The sequence below is a fragment of the Chenopodium quinoa genome, unplaced genomic scaffold (assembly GCF_001683475.1).
Source record: "Chenopodium quinoa cultivar QQ74 unplaced genomic scaffold, ASM168347v1, whole genome shotgun sequence".
Lineage (NCBI taxonomy): Eukaryota > Viridiplantae > Streptophyta > Magnoliopsida > Caryophyllales > Amaranthaceae > Chenopodium > Chenopodium quinoa.
In genome coordinates, this window is record NW_018743391.1 from 1,948,741 (window position 1) to 1,975,292 (window position 26,552).

A 26,552-nucleotide genomic window follows, 5' to 3' on the forward strand; every position below is an offset into this window, starting at 1 on the left:
AACTACATATCCCTGTGGGGAAACACATTCCTCTCCCAGTTATAATGTGTGTCACTCCACACTAGCAAGTGATGTGTCCAATTTACATAGTATTTTACCTCCGTCCCTTGGTCACAATTAGTAGTGTTTTTGGCTCTTTAGAGCCACTTTTATTACTAATTGGTGTTTTCTAGTGTTTTTATAGTTTTGCTTGAGTTTTGTAGGAAATTGCACTTTTGGAGCGTTTTCCCGGGTTTTCATGGAGCAACTACAAACATTAGGAGAACACGACCATCTTTGAAGCCCAGGACCGGTTAGAGCCGGTGATTAAGGGTTCGGTGTGTGATACCGGAGCATTTGGACCAAGTATTCAAGACCCGAAGAATCAAGCCCAACCGAAGTCCAAGCCTCGAGGAAGAAACCGGGCCCGATCGGGCAAGCTTATGCCCGATCGGGCGGGCGCGCAGTCAGAGGCATCGAGCAAGGCGCGCCCGATCGGGCGCAGCTCCCCAGAAGAAGTGCGAAGAAAAAGGGCCGCCCAATCGGGCGCGTGTTTTTAGAGTGGTTTAAGTACGATTTTAGTGCTTAATTTTTGTTTACCTTCTTTCTTAAACTTTCTCTCTCTACTTAGCTTTTAGATTATTTTCTCTCTCTAAAATTCTCTCAACTTTGTTCTTAACTCAATTCCTTAATTCAGATTATTTGGTAACGATTTCTTCTACTTTGATCTCAGTTATTCACTTTAATTCTTTCATCATAACTTATTTTATTGCTTTGATTAGTTTAGATTTAATTATGTGTGAGTAGTTTTATTTCTAGGGTTTATGGGGATCCGTAAATAAAATGAAGGGGTAATTTATTGTTGTTAATTATCAATGCTAGATTAATTTCCTATTGATTGATTTAATGCTCTGTGATTAGATTAGGCCTGATCTTTTATGCATGAGTTTGACAATATTGTTTCGAGATTCGAGAGATGAGAATTGATGTTTAGGTCTAGTTTCATAGGCAGGTTAATTTATAAATGGTTAAGTCGAGATTCGAGAGATGAGATTTAATACCGGTAGTTTAATTATGTGATTGTAATACGTAGCGAAAGCCCTTTATGATCTGATTAATTGATGCATTGATGTTTGATTATTATGTTTTACCCTGGAATATTGTTTATTGGTGAACCTATGCCCTAGGTCGTTTATTCATTGATTTTCTCTATTTTTATTCTCCCTACTTTTACTCTAAGTAGTTTAGTATTCCTTTGATTACAATATATTGGTTACTTTATAATTTAGATTGCTTTAATTAATTAGGAATAAAAAGACTCGTTTCTATGTGGATTCGACCCTACTTCCCTATCTGCATTAGTTAAAGGATTTAGGAATTACTTTTGATTGGGTGATACGACTTTAGCCTGTCAGCAAGCAAGTGATAAGTATTTTGTTTTATTTGCCGGTTTGTCCTTATATTGAACCAATGTAAATACTCTTATAAAAGGGTGTGTATACAAAACTTAATTACAATATAATAAGTTTTTCTCTAATTAAAGTATTGCATGTTGTGATATGCTTGAAGTTATGCATGTAAACTACATGCATAGACATATGCTTGAACTAAGTTTTTCATTTTTTTTTTTCTAAATTTTAGTTGAATTAAGTTTTTTTTCTTCGTGTTAAACTACAATAAAGACATCCTTCATTTTTAAGATATATTAGAAAGACGTCTTTAACTACAAACTCTTTACATTTCGAGAATGATAAGTTTAATCTTGAAACTATACTATTTTTTACTAGTACAAAGTGGTTACTCTATAAAGCAAACTTATTAGACATGCCCTAAATTGATTTTCAATCAGCTCTTTTTACTACTTGATTTTCACTAGTTTTATTTGAGTAAAGATAATTACAAGATTATTTATCAAAAAAATAGCTAATAAGTGCAATATTGGGTTAATGTCCACTTAATAAACATCCGTCCAATATGAAAGCATCACATATTCACATGTCATCTTCAAAGGTATACAACCTTTTGTCAAGCCACTAAGTTAATATTTTTCGAGGTCAGTAATCCTTTTTCGAGGTTTTCCTTTTTAGTTAGAATGAGAGGAAAAGGCCCAAAACAAATAATGGAAATCAAGCTAACAACTAACAAAAGAAAACTAGTAGTAAGCAAAAGAAGAGATTTAAGCTACATGTACAACCACCACCAATCAACCATTGAACATCGACACCACATACACGATCCAAGAGGTCAAACCACTTCACTAGCTCTTACAAGAGATTGCAATAAGGGTCTTCTAGAATAGCCAAAATGATGACAAGTTTCGAAGAAGAAGATAGTGAACTCTAAACCTATTAACCAACCCTTTTATTAGGTCAAGAAGGGGTATTACACATCCCTACCCCAAACGTAAATTAATAAGGATGCATAATAAATAAAAAACAATAGATATACCAATATGTACTTGCTTATTGCCGAAAATATTTTCTATATAGCACAAATACAATCCAATCCCAACACCTTAAATTTAATGAATCACATTTTTTATATTTTCAACTGATGCCTTGAAATGTGCTTTTGCACAACCAACAAGGTATGCATGGAATAGTTCAACAATCCAACCTTCTCCAGGGTGTACTCTAAGAACCAAATTAAAGTGCTAATTGGTTAAATTTGAAACTTTTCACTTATTTCCATCATATAAGAGGTATAAATCAAACGAAAAAGTAAAATGGAAAAAGTACGGTAAACATATAGGATATACAAAGAATGCAACAAATGGAGAAGTATAACTGTAAAAGTGACGAACCGAGGTTAAGTGAATAAGTGGTAGAGATTTGTTTTGGTTAAAAGTCGTTCGACATCCATTACATTAATTATTTGTTTTGGTTAAAAGTCGTTCGACATCCATTACATAATTATTTGTTTTGGGGTATGGAGAAGAACCTTGGTTAGACCTCAACTTTCACGATTTTAGGATTAGGGAATCCACGTCTTCAAAGTGCCATTAGTGGGGTAAGGAGAAGAACCCTGACTAAATCTCAACCCTCACGATTTTAGGATAAAGGGATCCCCACATTCAAAGTATCAATAGTGCGGATTGAACCCCAACCTCAAAGTTAGAAGGTGCAATCTTTCCTAGTAAATCAAACTTAATAACGAGGCTTGTTAAATACTCCCTAGCGATTTTCTTAATATACGAGTAGCGATACACAAACGGACATAGAAAAAGGATAAAGCCAAATAGACAACGACCAGCATTGAACTTTGTCCACAACTCGATAGAGAGAATCTCAATAGATGAACCTAAACACCTCGATACGCCACACGATTTCATACACTACAATTTCATTGGTCATTACTTAGAGTACACTATTTCTGGCTCAAAATTCTGTCATTTTCCGATGTTTCACAGTTGAAACCAACTGCTGCTGCCATTAATTTTATCTGGGTTTTCAGAAAAACATTTCAAATTGGAATAAATTTCTTATGGGTCTTAAGATTTTAGCTTAATTTTGCAGAATTTCAAGGAATTTGAGAATTGGGTTATTTTTATTTTCTGGGCAGAAAATGTTGCCAGTTTGTTCAGCCACCCGCTGTTCTTCTAACTCACAGGTAACAATAATATAATGCTTCAGAATTTCATTTTTTTTTAGCTGAATTTGGAATGATCATATTTAATGCACTATTTAGATGTGGTTGATTTGGATTATTAGCACTATTAATTAGTTCAAAAATTGCTAATTAGTTTTGAAGCTGTTTGTTTAGGTTGATTATTATGGTTAATCATATTATGCTGTATATATGTTTCTTGGGAGTTGATTATTAGGAATTGTTAAATTTAAATCTTTTGATGCCTCTTAAGAAAAGAAATGCATTTTTTTTTGTTGTATATGGAAGCTATAAAGCACTATGATGTACATGGGATTCGGTATTAGGTCTTGTGTATCATCACTATTATTCTCGGGATTTTAAACAACTAAGCTAGTTGACATATATAAAGAACTGCAGAGTAATTGCTCCAAAGAATGGTCTAAAAATTAAAGAGATGACTGGGGTTTAACTTTTTTAACAATGAGCATCATTAGGCATTTTGCTCTCTAGGATTGCAAATGCAAATCAAAGGTTGAAGCAGTTTATTATTGATCAATCATATTGGTTGTGCAGATCTTGTTAAATGATGGAATGAGATGCCTCACTCGAACGCAAAAGGCGTTTGGTATTCAATGTGTTTCGGTAGACACAACAATTCCTAGCTTGTCAGGTGGTGTTTGTCCAGGAGCATGCCTTCAGAAAGAAGCTGCAAGTTCTCTCAGTTATGACTTTCATGCAGGACATAAGACATTATTGGATGGATGGAATTACACTACCGGAAGGATGAGTGCTTCGTTTTTCAGAGGTGGACAACATTTAACTTATGTGGAGGACTCTTCTGCCTTTGTGTCACAAGAACAACTAGGAGACAACTTGGTGAATAGTGCTGAAATCTTGCTAGAACCTTCTAGTGAAGGGCCTGTCTCGATTTTGGATCGTGTTGCTGACAGCACTAGTAACGTGCCTGACACTTCAGGCATCACTGCTGAGCCATTGCCATCTTCCAGCAGTAGTTTTGAGAATATTCTCTCTCAAACAAATGAATCAATAAGAGCTTCATTTGGTGAGGGGGAGAATGCCTTGAATAGCTCTGTGGATAAGATTAATTCGACGATATCAGACATTGTCAAGGATGGCAACCAAGTAATTGAAAATCTAACCACAAAAGTGCTCTCTTCTTTTGATCAAGCTGGTGAACTTACTAGTTCTAAATTGAGCAGCCTTCCAAGTAACCTTAAGGAATCCAGCAGTAAAGCTGGCGTTGTAGCTCTTGAGTTGTTAAGAAAGACAATTTTTGTGGTTGAAGATTCTTTTGTTAAGGGGAGTAAATTTGTCTATTATTCGTATGAGACTTCCAAAGAGCTTCTGCCGCTGGAGATCCAGGATGCACTTAAATTATTCGAGGAGAAAACTAGTCAAATTTCAAGGCCAGTGGGAATGGTTTTCTTACAGGTGATGTTAAGTCATAACTTCCTCTTCAAGTCTCTCTCGATCTATTTGTGAGACTTGAGCCAAGTTTTTTGTTGATAATTTTTTACTGGTCAATTGTTTCATCATGATAATAAGAATAAGATACAGTGTGTTCTTCATGCCTAACTATTATGATAGGCTATATATGTATCCTTTTTCTATACAAACATAGGTTTGGATCCAACTGTCAATTTAGTGCTTTTTGTTGTGTGGGTGATTCTTTTCCATCTAAATCCAATTACCACCCTGCGGCAATCATATATACAGCATTAGTACTAAATTTGTCATGGACTGACTCAGTTGAATGTGCAATTACATTATTTATTACTTCGTATTTATCACTCTAGTTATTGCCGATTATACTTCTCACTCTGAAAACATGGATCTTATGAGCAGGTTTATTCTGCCATTGAAGGATTAGAGAGAAGCTTAGGCCTGGACCCCTCAGATCCTATTGTCCCATTCATTCTTTTCGTTGGCACTACGTCTACTTTATGGTATTGATGTTGCACTCCCGACTCTGATATTTTCTCTCGGTGTAGCCTGGGGTCATTCCATGCTTTTACAGGAAATTTATGCTGTTTACCAGATTTGTGCAGGGCTGTATATTGGCTGGTCACCTACAGTGGTTATGCTGGAGATTTGTCTCCTGAATTGGCTTTTGAGCTCGTATCAGGGAAGGAAAGTGCTGTTCTTGTAGATACCAGGCCTGAGGCAAGAAACCGTTTTTTCTAGCCTTATCATATTCTACAGAAGTGATTAGAACCCTTTTTTTTTTTTTTTTTTTTTTTTTTTAATTGAGGTTTATGTAATTATTGGTGTACTTTTTGTATGAAGGATCTGAGGCAACAAGATGGAATCCCTGATCTTAGACGATCTGCTCGATCTCGATATGCAGATGTATCCATGCCCAAGGTTTGATTTACAGTATTTTGTTGAAGATTTCATACATTATTGCTTTTTATACATGCAAAATATTGGTTCTTGCTGCAAAATCAAGAGATATGGAGTATAGTTTACTATACTTACTTAACTTAGTAAGTTAAGTATAGTTTACTATGTGGCAGATAAATTCTAAAAGCATTTAAATTTCTGTACATTCAGATTGATAGTTCTCTAAGGAAATTAATGAAGAGCAGCAGAGACCTTGATGACACTTTGACGGCAGTGGTGATTCGGGATCTGAAGAATGTTAAAGTATGCTTTTACCCTTGTATTTTTTCTTATTTACCAGAGCCATTTATTGATAATTTACAGCAAAAAAACATTTACCAATCCTCTTTAACCCAAAGGCCCAAAATGCCCTAAACTCTGTTTCAACATATTGAATTCTGCATGATACAAGTCTTCGTTGGTGACATTATTTTCTGTACATCTTTTCTTTGCTTATTTGTTTTTTGGAGAATTTTGAGAAGTTGTTTTCTCTACAAACTTATTATTTGGTTGCTATGCTCCTGAGAGTAATGATGCTGTCTGAAAATTTTGGGGTTAACAATTAATTGTTGTCCTCTTCTTGGATGTGCTGTAGCCTGTTGTCTTCCCAGCAAATGCCTTGGTATTGTTGTACCAAATTGCAACAGCTAATGATACCTTTCGACATTTTAAGAACATTGAGGAAAAAAAAGGCAATTGCGATGGTTTTACCTCATCTAGAATGGTTATCATAAAGATTTTGATCAGCCATTTTTTTATTTTGCCTTTTCTTTTTCAACCCCTAGCCATGCACATCTGTTTTTCTATTTGTGCAATACATATCAATGAAATGTCAAAATTTTCCCTTCTTTTCATGATTACATAGGAGTTTGATGCAAAATTCATACAAAAGATTGTTTTGCTTGTTTGCTGTTGATTTGTATCTTACTGAAACAAACATTAAACCAACTTGAGTAAATCTGTTGATCCCCTTTGGGGTAAATATTTTGTTCTTTTTAAAAAGCTTGATGGCTCACCCCTACATCCTTAGATTCTCTTATAACATCTCTTCATGGCTATTATTGCATCTCAAATTAAGTCTTGTGTTACCTATAGGACAGATCAAATATCATAGTTATGGATGCTGATGGAAGTCATGCAAAAGGCATTGCCAGATCCTTAAGGAAACTCGGGGTTAAGGTAAGTTCTTTGTATTTCTTGGGTATACAAATCTTTACTGTGATGCATTTTTTGTGTGATAAAACCCCAACAAATAAGATCTCTCTCCCATATATCAATTAACTTTGGAGATGGTTGTCTCTGTATGTTCTTTGTTTTGTTAACCATCTCCTGACTGTGAATATTTTGATCTCATCAGTCTTATCTGTTTTATATGTACCAGAGACCATATGTCCTCCAAGGTGGTTTCAAGTCCTGGGTTAAAAATGGCCTTCGTGCTAAGGAGCTGAAACCTGAGACAGCAATTTCTATCCTCAATGAGGTAGTCTTGTGCAGTTCCTAAATTATTAACATTTTCTGTAGGACTATTGACTATGGGAGTGGAATCACTGGATCCATTTTCTTAAAAGCAATAGTGTTTTGTCAATTTTTGTAGTCTTCTGAAATTTTGTCTCTGTGTTTAATTTGCTGCAGTGCTAGAATTTTTGTATTATCAGACTGCTTTTTTGCCATCTGCCAATATTGGTATATGTATTACTTATTCCTTCTTGAAGTCCCTACATATTAATAATCCAACAAGCATCTACTGTCTTTCTTAGTATGGAAATTAAAATACTATATTCAAAATCTTTATTTGACTGGCTTTCTAAGAAGTCAACACTATGATAGATGGCAGGTCACTTGGTCAAGTACTGCTGTTTCATCTATCTGTTCTATGAATGAAAAATGCGTATGGAGGGATGAAAGAGGGAATGAAGGATTTCTATGGCATTTTAAGGTTGACTATTTTGAATTGGGATGGGTAAATGCAGAAGATTTCGGAGAAAAGTATTTATTGCTATACAGTGTGATGTGTGCTGGAGAAAAGAGTGATAAATATATGAGCATGTGTCTTTACTTCTGGGTGATTAAGAGTACCGTTCACTCATGCAATTACTTGTCACCAAGCGATCCATGAAGACTAAATTCGATTCATATTCCCTAATGATTATAATCACACATCGTAATTTGGTACTATCTAGGCCGGTTCAAAGCTGATTGAAGCCCAAGGCTAATATTTCTTTGTCCCGTTGCAAATTTTACCTAATCACTTAGTCAAATCATATCTTTTTCTTTGTCCCTCATCAAATTCTACCAAATCACTAAGCCGAATCATGTAAAAGTGCTTATAATTGCGAGGATGCTCCACATCTCTGAGCTGGACTGAGTCTCTCAATTGTGGATTTGAGTCAATTATTAATGGTGGTATTATGGTTTAAAATTTTATGTTAGATATTTTTGGGGGAGAGGGTGGTGGGTGTTTGGTGTTGGTTTATTCAGTGTGCGACTATTTCTGTTGTTTATAAATATATAGATGTATGAGTGTATGTGCCCTCTTCAAGAACACCATTTCATATGATTTATGAGTTTATGACCATGCTATTCTAACCTTTTTCAGGAAGCTGAGGCAATCCTTGAAGAATTGAATCCTACTCCTGTGCAAGTCTTGGGAGTTATTGTGGTAAGTTAAGGTTATTTCCATTGAATAAAACCATATAAGATTCAGTTGTCATTAAACTTTATGAGTATGCAAGTAATACATCTATACATCTTCCAAACTTTTCTGGCATTTTTTTTCTTATTGTACCTTGTATGCACAATTAATATGATATCATTTGCTTTGATGCAGGGTTCTGTTGCTTCATTCTATGCGTTGCTAGGTTTGTTTTCTTCATCTTCCCTTATATTAGACTAGTAAAGTTTGTAATACCACATACATGAGAAGTCATCTCTATAAATGAAACAAAAAAACAAGTTTCTTTTTATATTGCTGCTTTTTATGTAACAAAATTAGCTTTATTTGATTTCTCTGTTTTCTGAATATATATTGAGGTGTAACCACTGTTTCTTTTAGCATATATAACTGTTAACACTGTTATCAATTTGCTTTGTAATTTGCTAAGAGGACATTATGTGGTTTCAGAGTGGGAGAAAACTCTACAACTCATTGGTATTATTGGCCTTGGTCAGGTAAATTTTCATAACTTTGGATAGAACTATCATTATCTATAACAGTACAATGTTAGAATTAGTATAACTTGTTTTGGATAAATAATCTTTACGTATGAACATTGAATGAGGACTCATGCATGTTTTTCTTGGTGATAGAAATTTGATTGAGGGATATGTATATTTGTTCAATTTTTTAGAAGCTTGTGTAAATTTTGATGTTAGAATTTGGGTTAATTTTGCCAAAAAAATGACTATTTGCGCTTTTGACTCTTGACAATGCAAGCAACGAATTTTTTATTTTTATTGGAAGATAATAATCATTTTGCCTTCAAGTGGTACAACAAAGTATCTACAAGCTGCCTAGCTAGTACTTCGTTATTAACAACCCAAATACCCCCCTCATCCAGTCTGCCTAGCTAGGTGGCAAGACTAGCTTTGAGTTTGGGATTAGGGGTCTGCTGATGCATATCCCATATGGATCTCACATGTCATTGTAACTGTTTCAATTTATTTGGATGACCAGTGGCCCTCTGCAAAGCAAAATGTTCCAGTTATATACACGTTCTTTTTCCAAGTGGTGCATCAAAGTAGCTAATGGAATAATCAATCAATCAATCTTTGTGCTACTGAGATGCTGATCATGATGAGACTATACTTCATCTAGAGCTTGCAAACGTGTCATATCTTGCCATGCCTTGTTTGTGTTCGAAGATAAATGGATTGGGGAACCTCTACACTAACTCAAACCCTAATGAGTTGTGTCGTGTTTGATTAAATGTATCCGAAACCCTTGACAGTAACTTTCTTTTTCCATGTCCGGTTTGTGTCATATTGTCGTGTCATATTAGAAAAAAAGTTAGCCTCATTTTAAAGATTTATCATTAATCTGTAAGTTATTAGTTATTTTTCTCAGGCGGGTTGAATCATGTTGGTTTTTGGTTAGGAATCTCAACACTAACCCAATCTGTTTATTTAAATTTGTCGTGTCGTGTGACTCATTTAATAAATTGGATCTGAAAACTCTCGACTCTTTGTTATTTGCGTGTCCGGTTCATGTTGTGTGAACTTTTGCTGGTACTAACTCCATTTTTCAATGTGCCATTGAGGAACTAATTGAGGCAGGCACCTAATTCGCCTATACTATAATAGTATAATATGGGTGTGTATATAATAATGGTTTCCGTAGAAAAATACGAACTATAGTAATGTTAAGTGTGTATACTTTTGTTAATGATGTTCTTGTGATGTTAGTGATGTTTTAAGGAATTTTTATTGCCCTAATGGCTGTTACCTCTACTTCAGTTTATATACTTATTATATTTCTCCTCGTTTTTTCTCCAACATAATAGACCATATATCGTCGAGTGACTTCTTATGAGGACTCTGAAGATTTCAAGAATGATGTCAGGTAATGTCTTCTATACTTTACATTACCTAATGAAAGGTTTAATCAGTTGCAACTTGATTGCATTTTCTGGTATGCTTTATTCTTTGAGTGATTATGTATTCATCTCTCTCTCTCTCTCTCTTTCTTTTTTTTTTTCTTTTTTTTTTTTTGGGAAAAAGGGATAAGATATTGACTGATGCTATAAGCAGCCTCTCTGGAGATAACACTTACATGTTCAAAATACTTTGTATAATTGTAGGCCGCTGACTGATCTAGTATTTTTCTCCTTGGCATCAAAATAGATTAGATGATGGATAGCTTAGGGTGTTGTTCAAGTTTTGGTAGTTCCATATTCCATAATTAGAGGTTCCATAAACCAATGTGAATTATTCCTATGTGATCTTATAAGAAAACCAGTTGAAATGACTTAGAAGGCTCAAAAGGACTTGAAATGACTTGGGAGAACCAGTTGCATTCATATTTGTTGTGCAATAGCAGATGGCCCTTCTTGCATAGTAGATTTAGATCAATGAAATCAGCCTCTCTACACCATAGGGCTATAAAGTTAAGGCTGCGTACATATGATCCTTCTTTACGTTGCTCAAAAGGCGAGACTCTTGAGGCACATTAGAATACTGTTCATGTCGGAGTTCACCAAAAGCTAAGATAAAGCAGCCACTATTGCAGTATGTAAATGCTTGCCTAGATATATCAACAATGCAATTAATAGTGTTTAAGAGTACTGCTGATTTACTTAGATTCACACTTGGTTACTAGATATGTCATTGATTGAATATGTTGCCTGCCTTTTCTGGTTCATTTCACTCTGAAATTGCTTTCTTCAATAGATTTATCTGGTTCATTTAATTCGCTTCTTTGAAAATATTTCCTTCAATTCAATTCAACGTGGGTAACTGTACTTCCTCCAAGAGCTGGGTAGGAACTAGGAAGAAGATAATCCTTCTTAAATAGTATACATAAAACAGTGCTCAACCTTAGATGTTTTCACTAGCATTTCACAACATTTTAGAAGTATGCAAAGGCTTGTCATCCCATGTAACTTGGAAGTTTAGCTTATCACTACCACGTATGTTTTAGTGTGTGTCAACTTTTTTCTATTAATGATGTTCCATTTGATTTTGATGCTTCTGTGAAGTTTGCTGCTTTCTCCGGTGAAATTTGGAGCACAGGCCTTCTCACGGGCTACTGGAAAACTAGAAACTAACGGCAATGGACTTCCAGTCTCACCTTCTTCATTAGATATCCAAAATCGGGTGTTGCAAGCTGCAGCTAAACACGAATCCCAACCTTTTGACACAGATGAATCTCAAGACTCACTCCTTAACTCTACCACTGCAGTCGATGAAAATATAGGCCAATCAGAGGCATAATTGTCACGTTTCTCTGAACGATTGTATCTTGTACAAATGAGAGCTTGGATCATCATGCCGAAAATGACATGAGCTCTTCCATCGTATCAATTTGTGTTTGTCAATTGCACATTCATTCACTTGTACCGCAAGCTACAAACACTTTGTAGATATTACTATGTCATGAGAAATAAGGCAAGATTTTGGGTTTGATACATACTCCGTATATGATTAATATAGTTCCGTAAAAACAATAAATTAATATAGTCAAATATTATTCTAATATACTGCATTGATATCAACCAATGTAACTCGGACTCGTCATTAAGTCGTGTCCGACACCTCAGTCCTAATTTTTGGTCGACACTTCAACAAGGTCAAGGGAGTGTCTTGACTAATATTTAGCCAATTTAGGATACGATTACTGTAAAAAGTGTCCAAAAAATTTAACCGGACACTTAAAAAAAAAAAATACGTAGTAAAACTGACAAAAGTAGTATATAGTGTCATACAAGTAGTACATAAGTTGTATCAAGCTAAGTTTGGTCTAGTGGTAAGGATTGTACCTTGGGGGTTCAATCCCCACTAGAGGCACTTTGAGTGTGGGGAATCCCTAACTTTTCCCCCCTCACTCTCAAAGTATCTGACCCGCAATCCGGACAAAAAAATAAAAAATAAAAAATAATCGTGAGGGTTGAGGTTCGATCAGGGTCATTGGTACATTAGCTGTAAGAAAATAAAAGTAATTAGTTTAATTGGTTTAATTTGTGACATTGGTGATCTCGTTTGTTGCAATTGCTAAAGATATGCATGTAATGGGTTAATGTGTGGGTAAATTAAGGTTGTTTTTATTGAATGTTGTTGTACTTAATCGAGAAAGGCAATTGCTTGGGGTGTTAATTTGGTTTTTATTGCTTCAATTGAACATGTTTGTAATTGGAATTCAATGAAGAAAAAGGTAAACGCAATAATTTACCGGGATTTTAGTCCCCCCAAGTCGACGTCGCCACCACCACCTCCTCAATAATTTATCATTCGTGTACAGCGATGTGTAAAGCCCATTAAATTTTAGTTAAAGTCATCAACGACTTCCCTTAGTTGCAGAAGCTAATTGGGGGAATCTTACTGAAGAAAGTAGGAAGGGGTGAGCAAGGAGATGTAACAATTCAAAAACGGACGTTTAAATTGCTAAGACTAACGCTGCCAGTCTGAAGTTAACAACCGTATTTCATTTTGACAACTTTACCGTTACTATACATGGCAAAATGACGCGCTTAAACACAGCTTGTTTATACGGCTTATGAACGAGGATTTTCTCGTGCTAAACTTGGTATATTTAGCACAGTTAAAAAGTTGTATTTTCCCGTATTATACACCAAGCCACAAAGCTCAAAAAAAAAGAAAGAAAAAAAGGCGTAAAACTATAAAATAAAAGGCAAGTATTTCTTCTCAAAAACCCTAAACCCCTTCTTGCACAGAAAGAAACAGAACAATTAGCAGAGAAAAAAAATGAACCACATTTCTAATGCTGAAGAACGAATTGTTACCGACAGATTGAAAAGAAAACTCAATGAAGTCAATTCATCTGCACAAACCCAACTTGATGGTATTCAAGATCACATCAATTTCAATCTCCAGGTATTCATTTCTTCCCTAATTTCTGGGTTTTTTTTTTTCGATTGTAAAATTAATATTCAGAAAAATTTGTGTTAATTATTTGAAATCATGTGATTTTCATAAAGCGTACTTCAATTGTGCGTATAATTGCTTTGATAGGCGTCGATCCCAAGAAGAGATAGGCAATTGTGTTGAGCATTGTACTTTTCCTGTTGTGCAAGCTCAGAATCTTATTGAAGGGGAAATGGCTAAGTTTCAGGTAATTTAGTTTCTTTAATTTATTTTTCTTTCTAATTATTTGATTTATTTTGTGGGTAATTGTTATTTTTGGAGTATTGATTTCTTATGTTTACTGAATTGAAATTTCAGAATTTCTAATGTTTAAATTTCTTGGGGTATTTTTTTCTATTGTTTATATGCATTTTTTTTAAAAAATCTGCATTATACACTGAAAAAAATTCAAGCAAAATTTGGAATGCATCAATCTCATTGAAGAAAGTTGTTTTTCTTGGCTGCATTTTGGCTGCTGAAGAATGTGTTATGTTGACCTGTTTAATTATTTTTAGACGTTTGTAATGATGATAGTGTTAATTTAAATAGTAATGATCGTAGTAGTTTGTAAGAATGGAGCTTGAATTTACCATATGTGATTAGACAAAATTTGTTGGACAAAGCATTCTACGTGGTAGCGTAGAATATGCTTGGTGGGATGAGCTCTTAGATGTTTGTAACGATGATAGCGTTAATTTAAATGTTAGTAATGATGGTAGTAGTTTGTTAAGAATGGAGCTTGAACTTACCGTATGTAATTAGACAAAATTTGTTGGACAAACCATTCTACGTGGTAGCGTATAATATGCTTGGTGGAATGAGCTCTATGTTATTTCAGGGGCGTGTTTTTTGTGTGTTATTCCGTGGAATTGTTAATATTCTTCTTGCATATGCATGATAGAATTGAGGCATTTAAATTACTTGTGTGACTCATAATTTCGGTCTGGAAGCTGACTATGTTTTTGCTCTAGGTTTGCTTGAACATTCTATTACATATTTAGCTGTTTTGTTTATTGTGTAGTTACTCAACCCTTCCACCTGGAGAAGGGGAAAATCTTTCATGTGACACCAACTCCATATGTGAAGTTATTATTCTTCATTGTCGCCCTGGGTGCTAAATGCTTTACATTTTGTTAGTTGTTAAAAAGCTCAAAAGTTTACCGAGTTTATTGAAGTAGCCAATAAAATATGTATCTTTGACTGCAATTAGCATGAACTCTGTAATTAATAGGCGCTGTTGTGCTTCTTAACTTGTTGCAGTCCGTATCATATCAGTATTGCTAACTTTCAATTTCAGTGTTGGTGATTTCTAGCAGGACCAGTTTCCCATGTGACTATGGAGTTGGTCTGTATCACGAATACCATGAAAATCCAAGCAACATTACCCTGTAATAATCAAGTTTGGCTTCCTTGTTAATCAAGTTGATGTTTAAAGTTCTTTTGTTTTGTTTTACTGAATGAGCTCTAATGGCCTTCAGGTTATACGTAGGTGTAGTCTTTCCCTTTTCAGTTTAACATCTTCTATGTTGGTTTCATACGTACTACTGAAGATTACGTAGTCTTTCTCTTTTCAGTTTTAACATTTTCTATGTTGGTTTCATACGTACTACTGAAGGTCCCCCCCCCCCCCTCTGTTTATTTACTTATATTTGCTTTGAATGACAAGAAGCGGCCCCTCTTGTCTGTTTTGGTGACATATCCGTCCTTTTGCTTTAAAAATCCAGAAGTAATAAAACCCAAGAGATACCTAATCTTTCCGCTGACCCCTAAGCAGTAAGCACTAACTGCAACCAAAACCTGCACCTTCTGGAAGTTGAGCAACCAGGAATAAAATATGGTCAAAGCTTGTTGAAGTGTTGATGTTTTTCAAGCAGCAAGTACTAGTAAAACTCATTTCATCACTGCCAAGTCTCTAAACTAATTAATTAGATCTTTGATGTGTACATATGTTTTATTTACCATCCATCAGGACTTCTGTCTTTCTTAAAGCTTTAGACCTGCAATCATGTTATGCTCAGATAATTGATAGTCACTTCATTGTTCTGGTTATTGTTTGTAGGAAAAGATGCAAAGAGAGTAACTGGTGTGCCAAGATAGATATGAGACTGCGAAACTGCAACCCGGGCAATCGAATTCCATGAATGACCTCGAGTCCTGTGTTGGTCAGACGATTGACGATAGTGTCAAGACTCTTCCATACCTGGTGGAAAGATTGAAGACTAGCCTTGGCATGTATGACAGCAGTTGAGGTTGCTATGAAGAGTTCGTTTTACATTTTGCTTTGAAATAAATCAAGAATACCTTTCAAAGTGTCGAATATATAGCTTTGCATTTCTAGCTTAGCTGAGGAGGATGGTATACATTTACATCATTAAGTTGGCCATGTTGCACATTGGCATCTTTAGCAATCGAATAGTGCATTGTTTGATTTTCTTATACTTAATTGAGTACTTCCAAGATGAAAAAGCATTAGATGTTAACACTTTTTTTCAGCCAAATTCAGATAAGACAGCCAATTTTGTCAAATCCATGGCTTATTGTAAATGGCGTGTTTCAAGTTTCATATTTACTATATCAAGTTTTCGGATCTGACGGAAATATTTGGATATCTGAAACATCAGAGATTCAGAGTATTGGATCCTCTTCTTGATGTGAAGGGAGAGAAGATTGATCATCCATGTTGATATGTATGGTAGTGAAATTTTCTAGACCTATATGCCTTGACCTGTTTATTGTTCAAATCTCATCTGTTGAACAGACTACAGGCCTAGTATTATACTCTACATGACGATACAAATGCACGACTGATGAAATAATGAGGAAGGGGTTATTAGGGTATATGGTTTAATCATCCATCGCTCACCTTAATTTCTTGGGTTGTAAGCGGAGAGCAATAGGGTTCGATTTTCTTGAGTCATGCGAGAGGACTAGAGGAGAGCGATGGAGAGGTTATGACGAGTAGCAATATATGTACTTTATAGTGCATAATAAAAAAGAAAATCTGAAAGACAAAATAGAAGTGCATCCTGTCAATTTTGGCATTTCACACAATTTGAACTATTGAGGTCATTTATAGGTTGCTGCTGAATGTGGTATATCATCGTGTGATCATTAAAACCTTCACATTTTTCCATAACATAAAATTGTCTCCATGATAGGGGCAAGAAGCCAACACATAATCCCAAAATTCGGAGGTGGGAGGCACTCTCCTGCTGCCAAAACGACAGGTCAACTCGAAACTTTACACAGCAAAAAAAATGCTTACATCTAGTACAGAAACAAGCAACTGCACAATTTAATGGTGCTTAGTCTCACTGTGTATTATTTCAAACATTCTGTTTGTTAATCATTTGAGTTGATGAGCTCAACAATAAGCTGCACCCAATCCGACTCACCTAAATACTTGTAGAGCTCAATTAGCTGTGTGTTTGACACCATATCTAAAATCCAGATGAAACTTGTGCTACAAAACATTCAAAATTTTCAAGGCCGACAAATGTCACACCATATGTAAACTATACAATGTCTAGACATCCATTCAGCTGCAGATGAGGCACAGAACAGTCAGATTATTGATGCAACTCAAGTTCCTTTGCATGATCGAGATCTATGCCTAGTTTGCTTTGGCCTCATCTTGGTGCTTCTTGTCTTCAAACTTGTCGATGGCTACCTGAAGTTCATCAGTACCACCAACAGCTCGCATGGTGTAGAAGTACACTCCAAAAACAAATGATGTCAGCCCCCCAGCAACAATTATATTCTTTGTTTTCGGTGCAAGAGCACCAAATCCTGAAATCCCAGACATCTTGAGAGTAATCTACTTCTTAGAGAAGCTTCCAGACCTGCAAATCACCCATATTAAGTTATTAACCCAGTAGAGATATAATGAAATAAGATATTGCAATTTGGCACCCACAAAACAAAACAAATCAGTTCAAAGTCCTTCAAGAACTGAGCCTTGCCACGTCTAAATTATCTAATGACTAGATGTTAATAGGCTTGTAGAGAGCTTATAAGCAACCTTGATAGCAGATGCAAATTGATGCTAAGTCAAATCAGGCATTGGAAAAGAATTTTCCCAATATATTCAACCATACAGTGGTGATGGGGCAAGCAGATGCAGCAGAAGGATCAACATACAACATCTGCCTAGAAATTTTCCACCACCATATATCCCATCACTATTCAGTATTCACTAGCCATTTGGACAACCTATTCCCACAGCTGCCCCAACACCATATGAACAACCAATTTCCTTCATCAGTAGCACACTATTCTTAACAGCACACGAACAAAAGAAAACTAGCTTGACTACAAGCTTGAGCACATACTGGTGTATAAAGGGTTGGTAATCAGTGGACTTACAAAGATATACATGTGATACAATTGAATTTTCACTAAGGGTTGTCAATTACTTATGAGCTTCCATACATCAAGTGACTGCATATATAACTTTAATCCATCCGAAGTAGACACAACAGTAGCAAATGCCAAGGTGAGGCATATGAAACATAACCACAGCCCACAGGTCCAAATCAACATTTCGTACTTAATGAAAATGGGGAAAACCAAATGGATACCTCTCCAAACCTACTCCATGGCAGATACAACCAAGCTAAAACCCTCCATTACTCTAGTTCTCACTTGATTGTGTGGGTGGGGGATAAGTTCCCACGATTGGCCGTGATAATAAATTTGCAGCAAAAGGCCAAATGCGTACAAAAATTGACCATACATTGTATACAGAAACACAAGAATAGATAAGATAGGTTTGATTTGCCTATAAGGGTAGCATTTCTAAAAGAAACTTGATACCCCACTCCACCTCTTCCCCTCCAAAAAAAAAACATTCAACACTATAGCATCACTTCTATGGCTCAACAAAGGGTTTACGGTGTCAACAGAAGGGTGTATTGGCAAAGACGCGAGCATTGCCATAGTCACAGATTACATAAAATAAACAGAACAGTGGCCTGGCCTAAATCAACCCGGACTTGCACTAATGTATTGGGTCCAAAAGTAGATTGAGCAGCTGAACACATCCGAAACTATATATTCCAAAGTTCCCCAAATCAAAATTGTCTCAAAAACAATCCCAATTTGAATTCCCCAATACTACCTCCATTTCCAACCACATAATTCTAAATCAACGAATAAAAAACAAATCTTGCGCAAAACACCAACTATAAATACTCAAAATTAGAATCAGAAGCATAATCAACATTATAATGAATTCCTATAAACCCCTTTTGCTATTTCAGAAACCCCAACAAACCCCTAAATAACTCATCAAAATTTCAAGCCATTATTATCCAACAACATGTCGATCAAATTACAGAAATACAAAATAAAATATATATAGAATCAAATAACCTTAAGGTTCAGCTGATAAATTAGAGTAATAATTCAAAATGCAAATTATTTAATCATGAAAAAGTTGAAATAAAAACAAGAAATGTATGCCATGAACATGGTTGTTTAAGGTTGTAATCGGAGAAGAGAAAAATTACCAGATTAGCGGTGGTAAAGGAGGCAGCAGAGAAGAAAGTGAATTGAGTTTTCAATAAACCAAATAAAAGTTTCAGGCGTCAATTTCTCGAGTCGTGTCTTATACTTTCTCCGCTTATTTTTTGTGCAACGATAATAAGGGATGGACTATGGAGGAAGTATTTCGTACTCCCTTTTAAATTGATTTAGAGTGTATTAAGAAAGTTAAATAAAAAGAAGTAAAAGTATATTTAACAGATAAATTTACATGGGTTTTTTAAAAAAAAAAATTAGATTGAGAAAGTATTAAAAGTAGAATAAAAAACAAAATTTTAGATGAGAACCTAATTTTGCACAAATTGTTGTAAAATTGTTGTGTATTTTAATGCAAATTGAACGATCATTTTGGGACTAAAATTAGACCAAAAGGTCGAACTTTTGGCCAACTTTAGAATCTATCTATAAATATAACTAAAGTAACAACCGCTGACATCATCTTCTATTTAAATTGTACAGATGTCAAGTTGTGGTAAAAAAATTTCCTGCCTAAATCAATTGCTGACATCATATTTTTTATTTTTATTTTTACTTATTTTTTGAAACCTTCATATTTTTTACCTTAAATTATATATACGGAGTACATTTTGTTGAAGACAATTATTATAATATGTTATTTCTATTTTATTTAACATTACTATGGATTTATAATTATAAAAAAAATAAAAAAAAAAAAAATTATCTGGATTCCAAATGTAATTACTCTCAGCTTAAGAGTACTCGATATTGTATAATTTGGTTGCATTTTTACTATCTTCAAAAGAATTTAGATCTAAATACCATTGCAATTAATGGTTATCATATGAGGTACATATATAAAACATATTTATTTCAAAGAAATTTTTATGTCGTGTATGGCACGGGGTTAATTTAGTTTATAACTACGGCTATTTCACCAAATGCCACTGAGCAATTTAAAAATTCACCAAATGCCATCGGACTTTTCAGAATTCACCAAATGCCACCCAGTTTTTAAAAAATTCACCCAGTACCATTAATGACCAACGGTAGTTAACTCTGTTAGTAATTAGGGGTTAATCATGACACGTGTAATGATATAATTGGACTATTTATCTTAATTCATAAAAATTAAAAAAAAACAAAAAAATTTAAAAAAAATACAAAAAATTAAAAAAAAAAATCCCCCCAAAATTTTCCCAGCCACCCCCAACACCGTCAAACCCTAGCCCCTCCCCTCATCTCGCCGGAAAACGACCAGTCACCACCGGAACCACCTTCACCACCATTCCCTATCCCTCTCCCCCTCCCTTCACGCAACTCACCTCTCCCCAGTCCCAGAAACCGACTTGCCGGAGTCGGGATCACCCGCTGTCGTCGACCCCCACCCATTGTTACTCTGACCTTCCCTACTTGACGCGCCACCCATCCAATCTAACCTTAACCCGCGAAAACCACAACCAACCTCCACCTTCACGAGCAACGGTTCTGATTCAACCCCTTCCCGACCACCGCAGCCTCGAAACCACCCCCTCCCCTGTTTTCCGGCTCCTATAAACCCCATTCCCTCACCTTAAACCACCAAAAATCGACTTAACCCAGAAAACCTAAAACCCTAGAAAATGGGATTTCTGGGTTGAACCCGAAACCCAAATGGGTTCTGTAGTGGTGGCGGTGAAGTGGCGGTGCATCGGGGTTGAGGATTTAGATCAATTGGTGCGCGTGGGAGCAGCGAAGGGAGCTGGGTGGTGCTAATCGTGGCTGATGTGGTCGGGAAGGGGTTGAATCAGAACTTTCAGCATACTCTTTAGAGCTTGCAAACGTGTCATATCTTGCCATGACTTGTTTGTGTTCGAAGATAAATGGATTGGGGAACCTCTACACTAACTCAAACCCTAATGAGTTGTGTCGTGTTTGATTAAATGTATCCGAAACCCTTGACAGTAACTTTCTTTTTCCATGTCCGGTTTGTGTCATATTGTCGTGTCATATTAGAAAAAAAGTTAGCCTCATTTTAAAGATTTATCATTAATCTGTAAGTTATTAGTTATTTTTCTCAGGCGGGTTGAATCATGTTGGTTTTTGGTTAGGAATCTCAACACTAACCCAATCTGTTTATTTAAATTTGTCGTGTCGTGTGACTCATTTAATAAATTGGATCTGAAAACTCTCGACTCTTTGTTATTTGCGTGTCCGGTTCATGTTGTGTGAACTTTTGCTGGTACTAACTCCATTTTTCAATGTGCCATTGAGGAACTAATTGAGGCAGGCACCTAATTCGCCTATACTATAATAGTATAATATGGGTGTGTATATAATAATGGTTTCCGTAGAAAAATACGAACTATAGTAATGTTAAGTGTGTATACTTTTGTTAATGATGTTCTTGTGATGTTAGTGATGTTTTAAGGAATTTTTATTGCCCTAATGGCTGTTACCTCTACTTCAGTTTATATACTTATTATATTTCTCCTCGTTTTTTCTCCAACATAATAGACCATATATCGTCGAGTGACTTCTTATGAGGACTCTGAAGATTTCAAGAATGATGTCAGGTAATGTCTTCTATACTTTACATTACCTAATGAAAGGTTTAATCAGTTGCAACTTGATTGCATTTTCTGGTATGCTTTATTCTTTGAGTGATTATGTATTCATCTCTCTCTCTCTCTCTCTTTCTTTTTTTTTTTTCTTTTTTTTTTTTGGGAAAAAGGGATAAGATATTGACTGATGCTATAAGCAGCCTCTCTGGAGATAACACTTACATGTTCAAAATACTTTGTATAATTGTAGGCCGCTGACTGATCTAGTATTTTTCTCCTTGGCATCAAAATAGATTAGATGATGGATAGCTTAGGGTGTTGTTCAAGTTTTGGTAGTTCCATATTCCATAATTAGAGGTTCCATAAACCAATGTGAATTATTCCTATGTGATCTTATAAGAAAACCAGTTGAAATGACTTAGAAGGCTCAAAAGGACTTGAAATGACTTGGGAGAACCAGTTGCATTCATATTTGTTGTGCAATAGCAGATGGCCCTTCTTGCATAGTAGATTTAGATCAATGAAATCAGCCTCTCTACACCATAGGGCTATAAAGTTAAGGCTGCGTACATATGATCCTTCTTTACGTTGCTCAAAAGGCGAGACTCTTGAGGCACATTAGAATACTGTTCATGTCGGAGTTCACCAAAAGCTAAGATAAAGCAGCCACTATTGCAGTATGTAAATGCTTGCCTAGATATATCAACAATGCAATTAATAGTGTTTAAGAGTACTGCTGATTTACTTAGATTCACACTTGGTTACTAGATATGTCATTGATTGAATATGTTGCCTGCCTTTTCTGGTTCATTTCACTCTGAAATTGCTTTCTTCAATAGATTTATCTGGTTCATTTAATTCGCTTCTTTGAAAATATTTCCTTCAATTCAATTCAACGTGGGTAACTGTACTTCCTCCAAGAGCTGGGTAGGAACTAGGAAGAAGATAATCCTTAAGGTTCAGCTGATAAATTAGAGTAATAATTCAAAATGCAAATTATTTAATCATGAAAAAGTTGAAATAAAAACAAGAAATGTATGCCATGAACATGGTTGTTTAAGGTTGTAATCGGAGAAGAGAAAAATTACCAGATTAGCGGTGGTAAAGGCGGCAGCAGAGAAGAAAGTGAATTGAGTTTTCAATAAACCAAATAAAAGTTTCAGGCGTCAATTTCTCGAGTCGTGTCTTATACTTTCTCCGCTTATTTTTTGTGCAACGATAATAAGGGATGGACTATGGAGGAAGTATTTCGTACTCCCTTTTAAATTGATTTAGAGTGTATTAAGAAAGTTAAATAAAAAGAAGTAAAAGTATATTTAACAGATAAATTTACATGGGTTTTTTAAAAAAAAAAATTAGATTGAGAAAGTATTAAAAGTAGAATAAAAAACAAAATTTTAGATGAGAACCTAATTTTGCACAAATTGTTGTAAAATTGTTGTGTATTTTAATGCAAATTGAACGATCATTTTGGGACTAAAATTAGACCAAAAGGTCGAACTTTTGGCCAACTTTAGAATCTATCTATAAATATAACTAAAGTAACAACCGCTGACATCATCTTCTATTTAAATTGTACAGATGACAAGTTGTGGTAAAAAAATTTCCTGCCTAAATCAATTGCTGACATCATATTTTTTATTTTTATTTTTACTTATTTTTTGAAACCTTCATATTTTTTACCTTAAATTATATATACGGAGTACATTTTGTTGAAGACAATTATTATAATATGTTATTTCTATTTTATTTAACATTACTATGGATTTATAATTATAAAAAAAATAAAAAAAAAAAAAATTATCTGGATTCCAAATGTAATTACTCTCAGCTTAAGAGTACTCGATATTGTATAATTTGGTTGCATTTTTACTATCTTCAAAAGAATTTAGATCTAAATACCATTGCAATTAATGGTTATCATATGAGGTACATATATAAAACATATTTATTTCAAAGAAATTTTTATGTCGTGTATGGCACGGGGTTAATTTAGTTTATAACTACGGCTATTTCACCAAATGCCACTGAGCAATTTAAAAATTCACCAAATGCCATCGGACTTTTCAGAATTCACCAAATGCCACCCAGTTTTTAAAAAATTCACCCAGTACCATTAATGACCAACGGTAGTTAACTCTGTTAGTAATTAGGGGTTAATCATGACACGTGTAATGATATAATTGGACTATTTATCTTAATTCATAAAAATTAAAAAAAAACAAAAAAATTTAAAAAAAATACAAAAAATTAAAAAAAAAAATCCCCCCAAAATTTTCCCAGCCACCCCCAACACCGTCAAACCCTAGCCCCTCCCCTCATCTCGCCGGAAAACGACCAGTCACCACCGGAACCACCTTCACCACCATTCCCTATCCCTCTCCCCCTCCCTTCACGCAACTCACCTCTCCCCAGTCCCAGAAACCGACTTGCCGGAGTCGGGATCACCCGCTGTCGTCGACCCCCACCCATTGTTACTCTGACCTTCCCTACTTGACGCGCCACCCATCCAATCTAACCTTAACCCGCGAAAACCACAACCAACCTCCACCTTCACGAGCAACGGTTCTGATTCAACCCCTTCCCGACCACCGCAGCCTCGAAACCACCCCCTCCCCTGTTTTCCGGCTCCTATAAACCCCATTCCCTCACCTTAAACCACCAAAAATCGACTTAACCCAGAAAACCTAAAACCCTAGAAAATGGGATTTCTGGGTTGAACCCGAAACCCAAATGGGTTCTGTAGTGGTGGCGGTGAAGTGGCGGTGCATCGGGGTTGAGGATTTAGATCAATTGGTGCGCGTGGGAGCAGCGAAGGGAGCTGGGTGGTGCTAATCGTGGCTGATGTGGTGGTGCGTGTGGTTGTAGCAAAGGGGGCAGTGTGGTGCTTGGAGGTGGAGTTGCTGTGGTGGCAGTGAGGGAGCAGGGTTTTTGGGGTCGGGACGAGCAGCGTGGGTGGTTTTGGGGGTCAGCGGTAGGTCAGGTGGGGAGCTACATGGTCGGCCGGCCGATTGTTGGTGGTTCCGATGGTGACCGACCGTTTTCCGGCGAGTTGAGGGAAGGGGTTAGGGTTTGGCGGTGGTCGGGGTTGCTGGGAAAATTTTGGGGTTTTTTTTTTTTTAATTTTTTGTATTTTTTTTAACTTTTTTTGTTTTTTTTTTTTAATTTTTATGAATTAAAATAAATAGTCCAATTATATTACTAACGGAGTTAACGGTCGTTGGTCATTAATGGCACTGGGTGAATTTTTTAAAAATTGAATGGCATTTGGTGAATTCTGAAAAGTCCGATGGCATTTGGTGAATTTTTAAATTGCTCAGTGGCATTTGGTGAAATTTCCGTTATAACTATAGATCACCGTGCATGGCACGAGATCTAATTAACCTAGTATGGAATATAATAAAGAGTCGCGTAGCTAAGATTTGAGACTAGAGGGAAAATGAGTGCATCTCAACACATAACTGCTATGTATTTACAAAGCATATAGGATGGCAAAAATGTAAATTTGGCAAGCTTTTGGAAAAAAGCTGACTCTACATTGATACTCCCTCCGTTTTTAAATACTTGCTCCATTTCTCTTGGACACGCATGCCGATGCTAATCTTTGATCACTAATATCTTTAATTATCAATAGGTATAAATTTTAACAGTTGAAAATTAATAATTTATTCATTGAGATGATTCCAACAAGTACCCACACGACTATATTTTTTCTTATGTATAAATCACAAACATTAGTCAAAGTAGGATAAATGAATAGTGCAAAAAATAGAAATGGAGCAAGTATTTAAAAACGGAGGAAGTACATTATAATGTACTATTATGCGTGTATAATGTACCATTAAAATATAAGTTGTCTTAATAATATTTTTTGTGTATTATTATGCATGTAGTGGTACTTTTTACCATCCTATAGTTTGAATATTTTCGCCTAAAATATTTACCACATGTCACCTATTATGCATGTGTAGTGATACATTTTTCCATCCTATATATTTGCTAACAAATAGGAGTTATGCGCTAAGGGTTAGCCGGGAATATGTAAGAGGATTCTCACTATTAAACATCCTCAATTGGCAAGATTCAAGCCTCAAATCCTCTAGGATATGAGAAAATAAGTCTTACCAAGTGAGTCAAATTTTTGCTTAGGGTGAAAACTAAAGACAAAGTTGTACAAGACATGAATTGTTACATTAAAAAAAATGAAAGAGAAAATAGTATATAGTGATTACAAGTGTTAGAGAGGAGAAATCACGTCAAGGGGTAGGGTTTTCAAAAGTCGATCCAAACCAAAGAATAAACTGAACTAAAGAGGAACGGTTAATTCTAGGGGTGTCTATTCGGTTTTCGGTTTGAATTTAGGCCAAATCCAATCCGATCCTAAATAAAATTTGGTTTTGATTTTCAAATCTAATCTGATCCGAATTTCTCATGAATCCAATCCAATATATCCAATCCGAATTAAAATTCGGTTATTTTGATTCAATCCAAAAATCCGAGTTAAAATACATTGTAAATTTTTAGGGACTAAAGTGATTATAAAAATAAAAATGTAATTATAAAAAGCTTAGTCTTAAATACATAGTTGTACAAGATTAATACAAATATTAAAAACATAATTTTACATTATTTATATAAATGTAATTATCAACATAATTTTACATGATTAATATAAAGTATCCTTATTTGTAAAAGCATGATTTCATATTTTGGATAATTTGGTTTTTTTTAATCTAAACAAAGTCAATCCGATTCGAAAATCCGAATTTTCAAAATATTTTAATCCGATCCGATTTAAAGTTTGGATTTGATTGGATTTCGGTTTTTATATTATCCGAATTACCTATCACAAGCCCTCAGTCATCATAATCACTAGATCAATATCTCATTGGTATCGAAATCGATTTGTAGTTCATAATAAAACAAATTAAATGTTTACTTGTCTCCCCAAATATGATGAGG

The 26,552-nt window shown here is 35.3% G+C and overlaps 1 protein-coding gene, 1 long non-coding RNA gene and 1 pseudogene across 3 annotated transcripts; 2 read left to right on the plus strand and 1 right to left on the minus strand.

Moving 5' to 3' along the window:
* The first annotated feature begins 3,226 nt into the window (after positions 1 to 3,226).
* LOC110738712 lies at positions 3,227 to 12,094 on the plus strand. The gene is made up of 13 exons (XM_021919122.1): positions 3,227 to 3,588; positions 4,141 to 5,019; positions 5,434 to 5,534; positions 5,637 to 5,751; positions 5,875 to 5,952; positions 6,142 to 6,234; positions 7,066 to 7,149; positions 7,352 to 7,450; positions 8,567 to 8,629; positions 8,798 to 8,828; positions 9,092 to 9,138; positions 10,470 to 10,528; positions 11,664 to 12,094. Exons 1-13 carry the CDS (start codon positions 3,544 to 3,546, stop codon positions 11,896 to 11,898), a joined length of 1,929 nt encoding a protein of 642 aa, XP_021774814.1. The 5' UTR covers positions 3,227 to 3,543; the 3' UTR covers positions 11,899 to 12,094.
* Positions 12,095 to 12,998: 904 nt separating this feature from the next.
* On the plus strand, positions 12,999 to 16,132 carry LOC110738713 (annotated as a pseudogene).
* Positions 16,133 to 16,732: 600 nt separating this feature from the next.
* Positions 16,733 to 22,841, minus strand: LOC110738714. 2 transcript variants are annotated; one of them, XR_002514650.1, is made up of 2 exons: positions 22,679 to 22,841; positions 16,733 to 17,387 (listed from the first exon to the last, which is right to left on the minus strand). It is a non-coding gene; the product is annotated as an uncharacterized LOC110738714 (long non-coding RNA). The 2 variants fall into 2 exon arrangements; XR_002514649.1 differs by lacking the exon at positions 22,679 to 22,841 and adding an exon at positions 19,056 to 19,219.
* Positions 22,842 to 26,552: the final 3,711 nt, after the last annotated feature.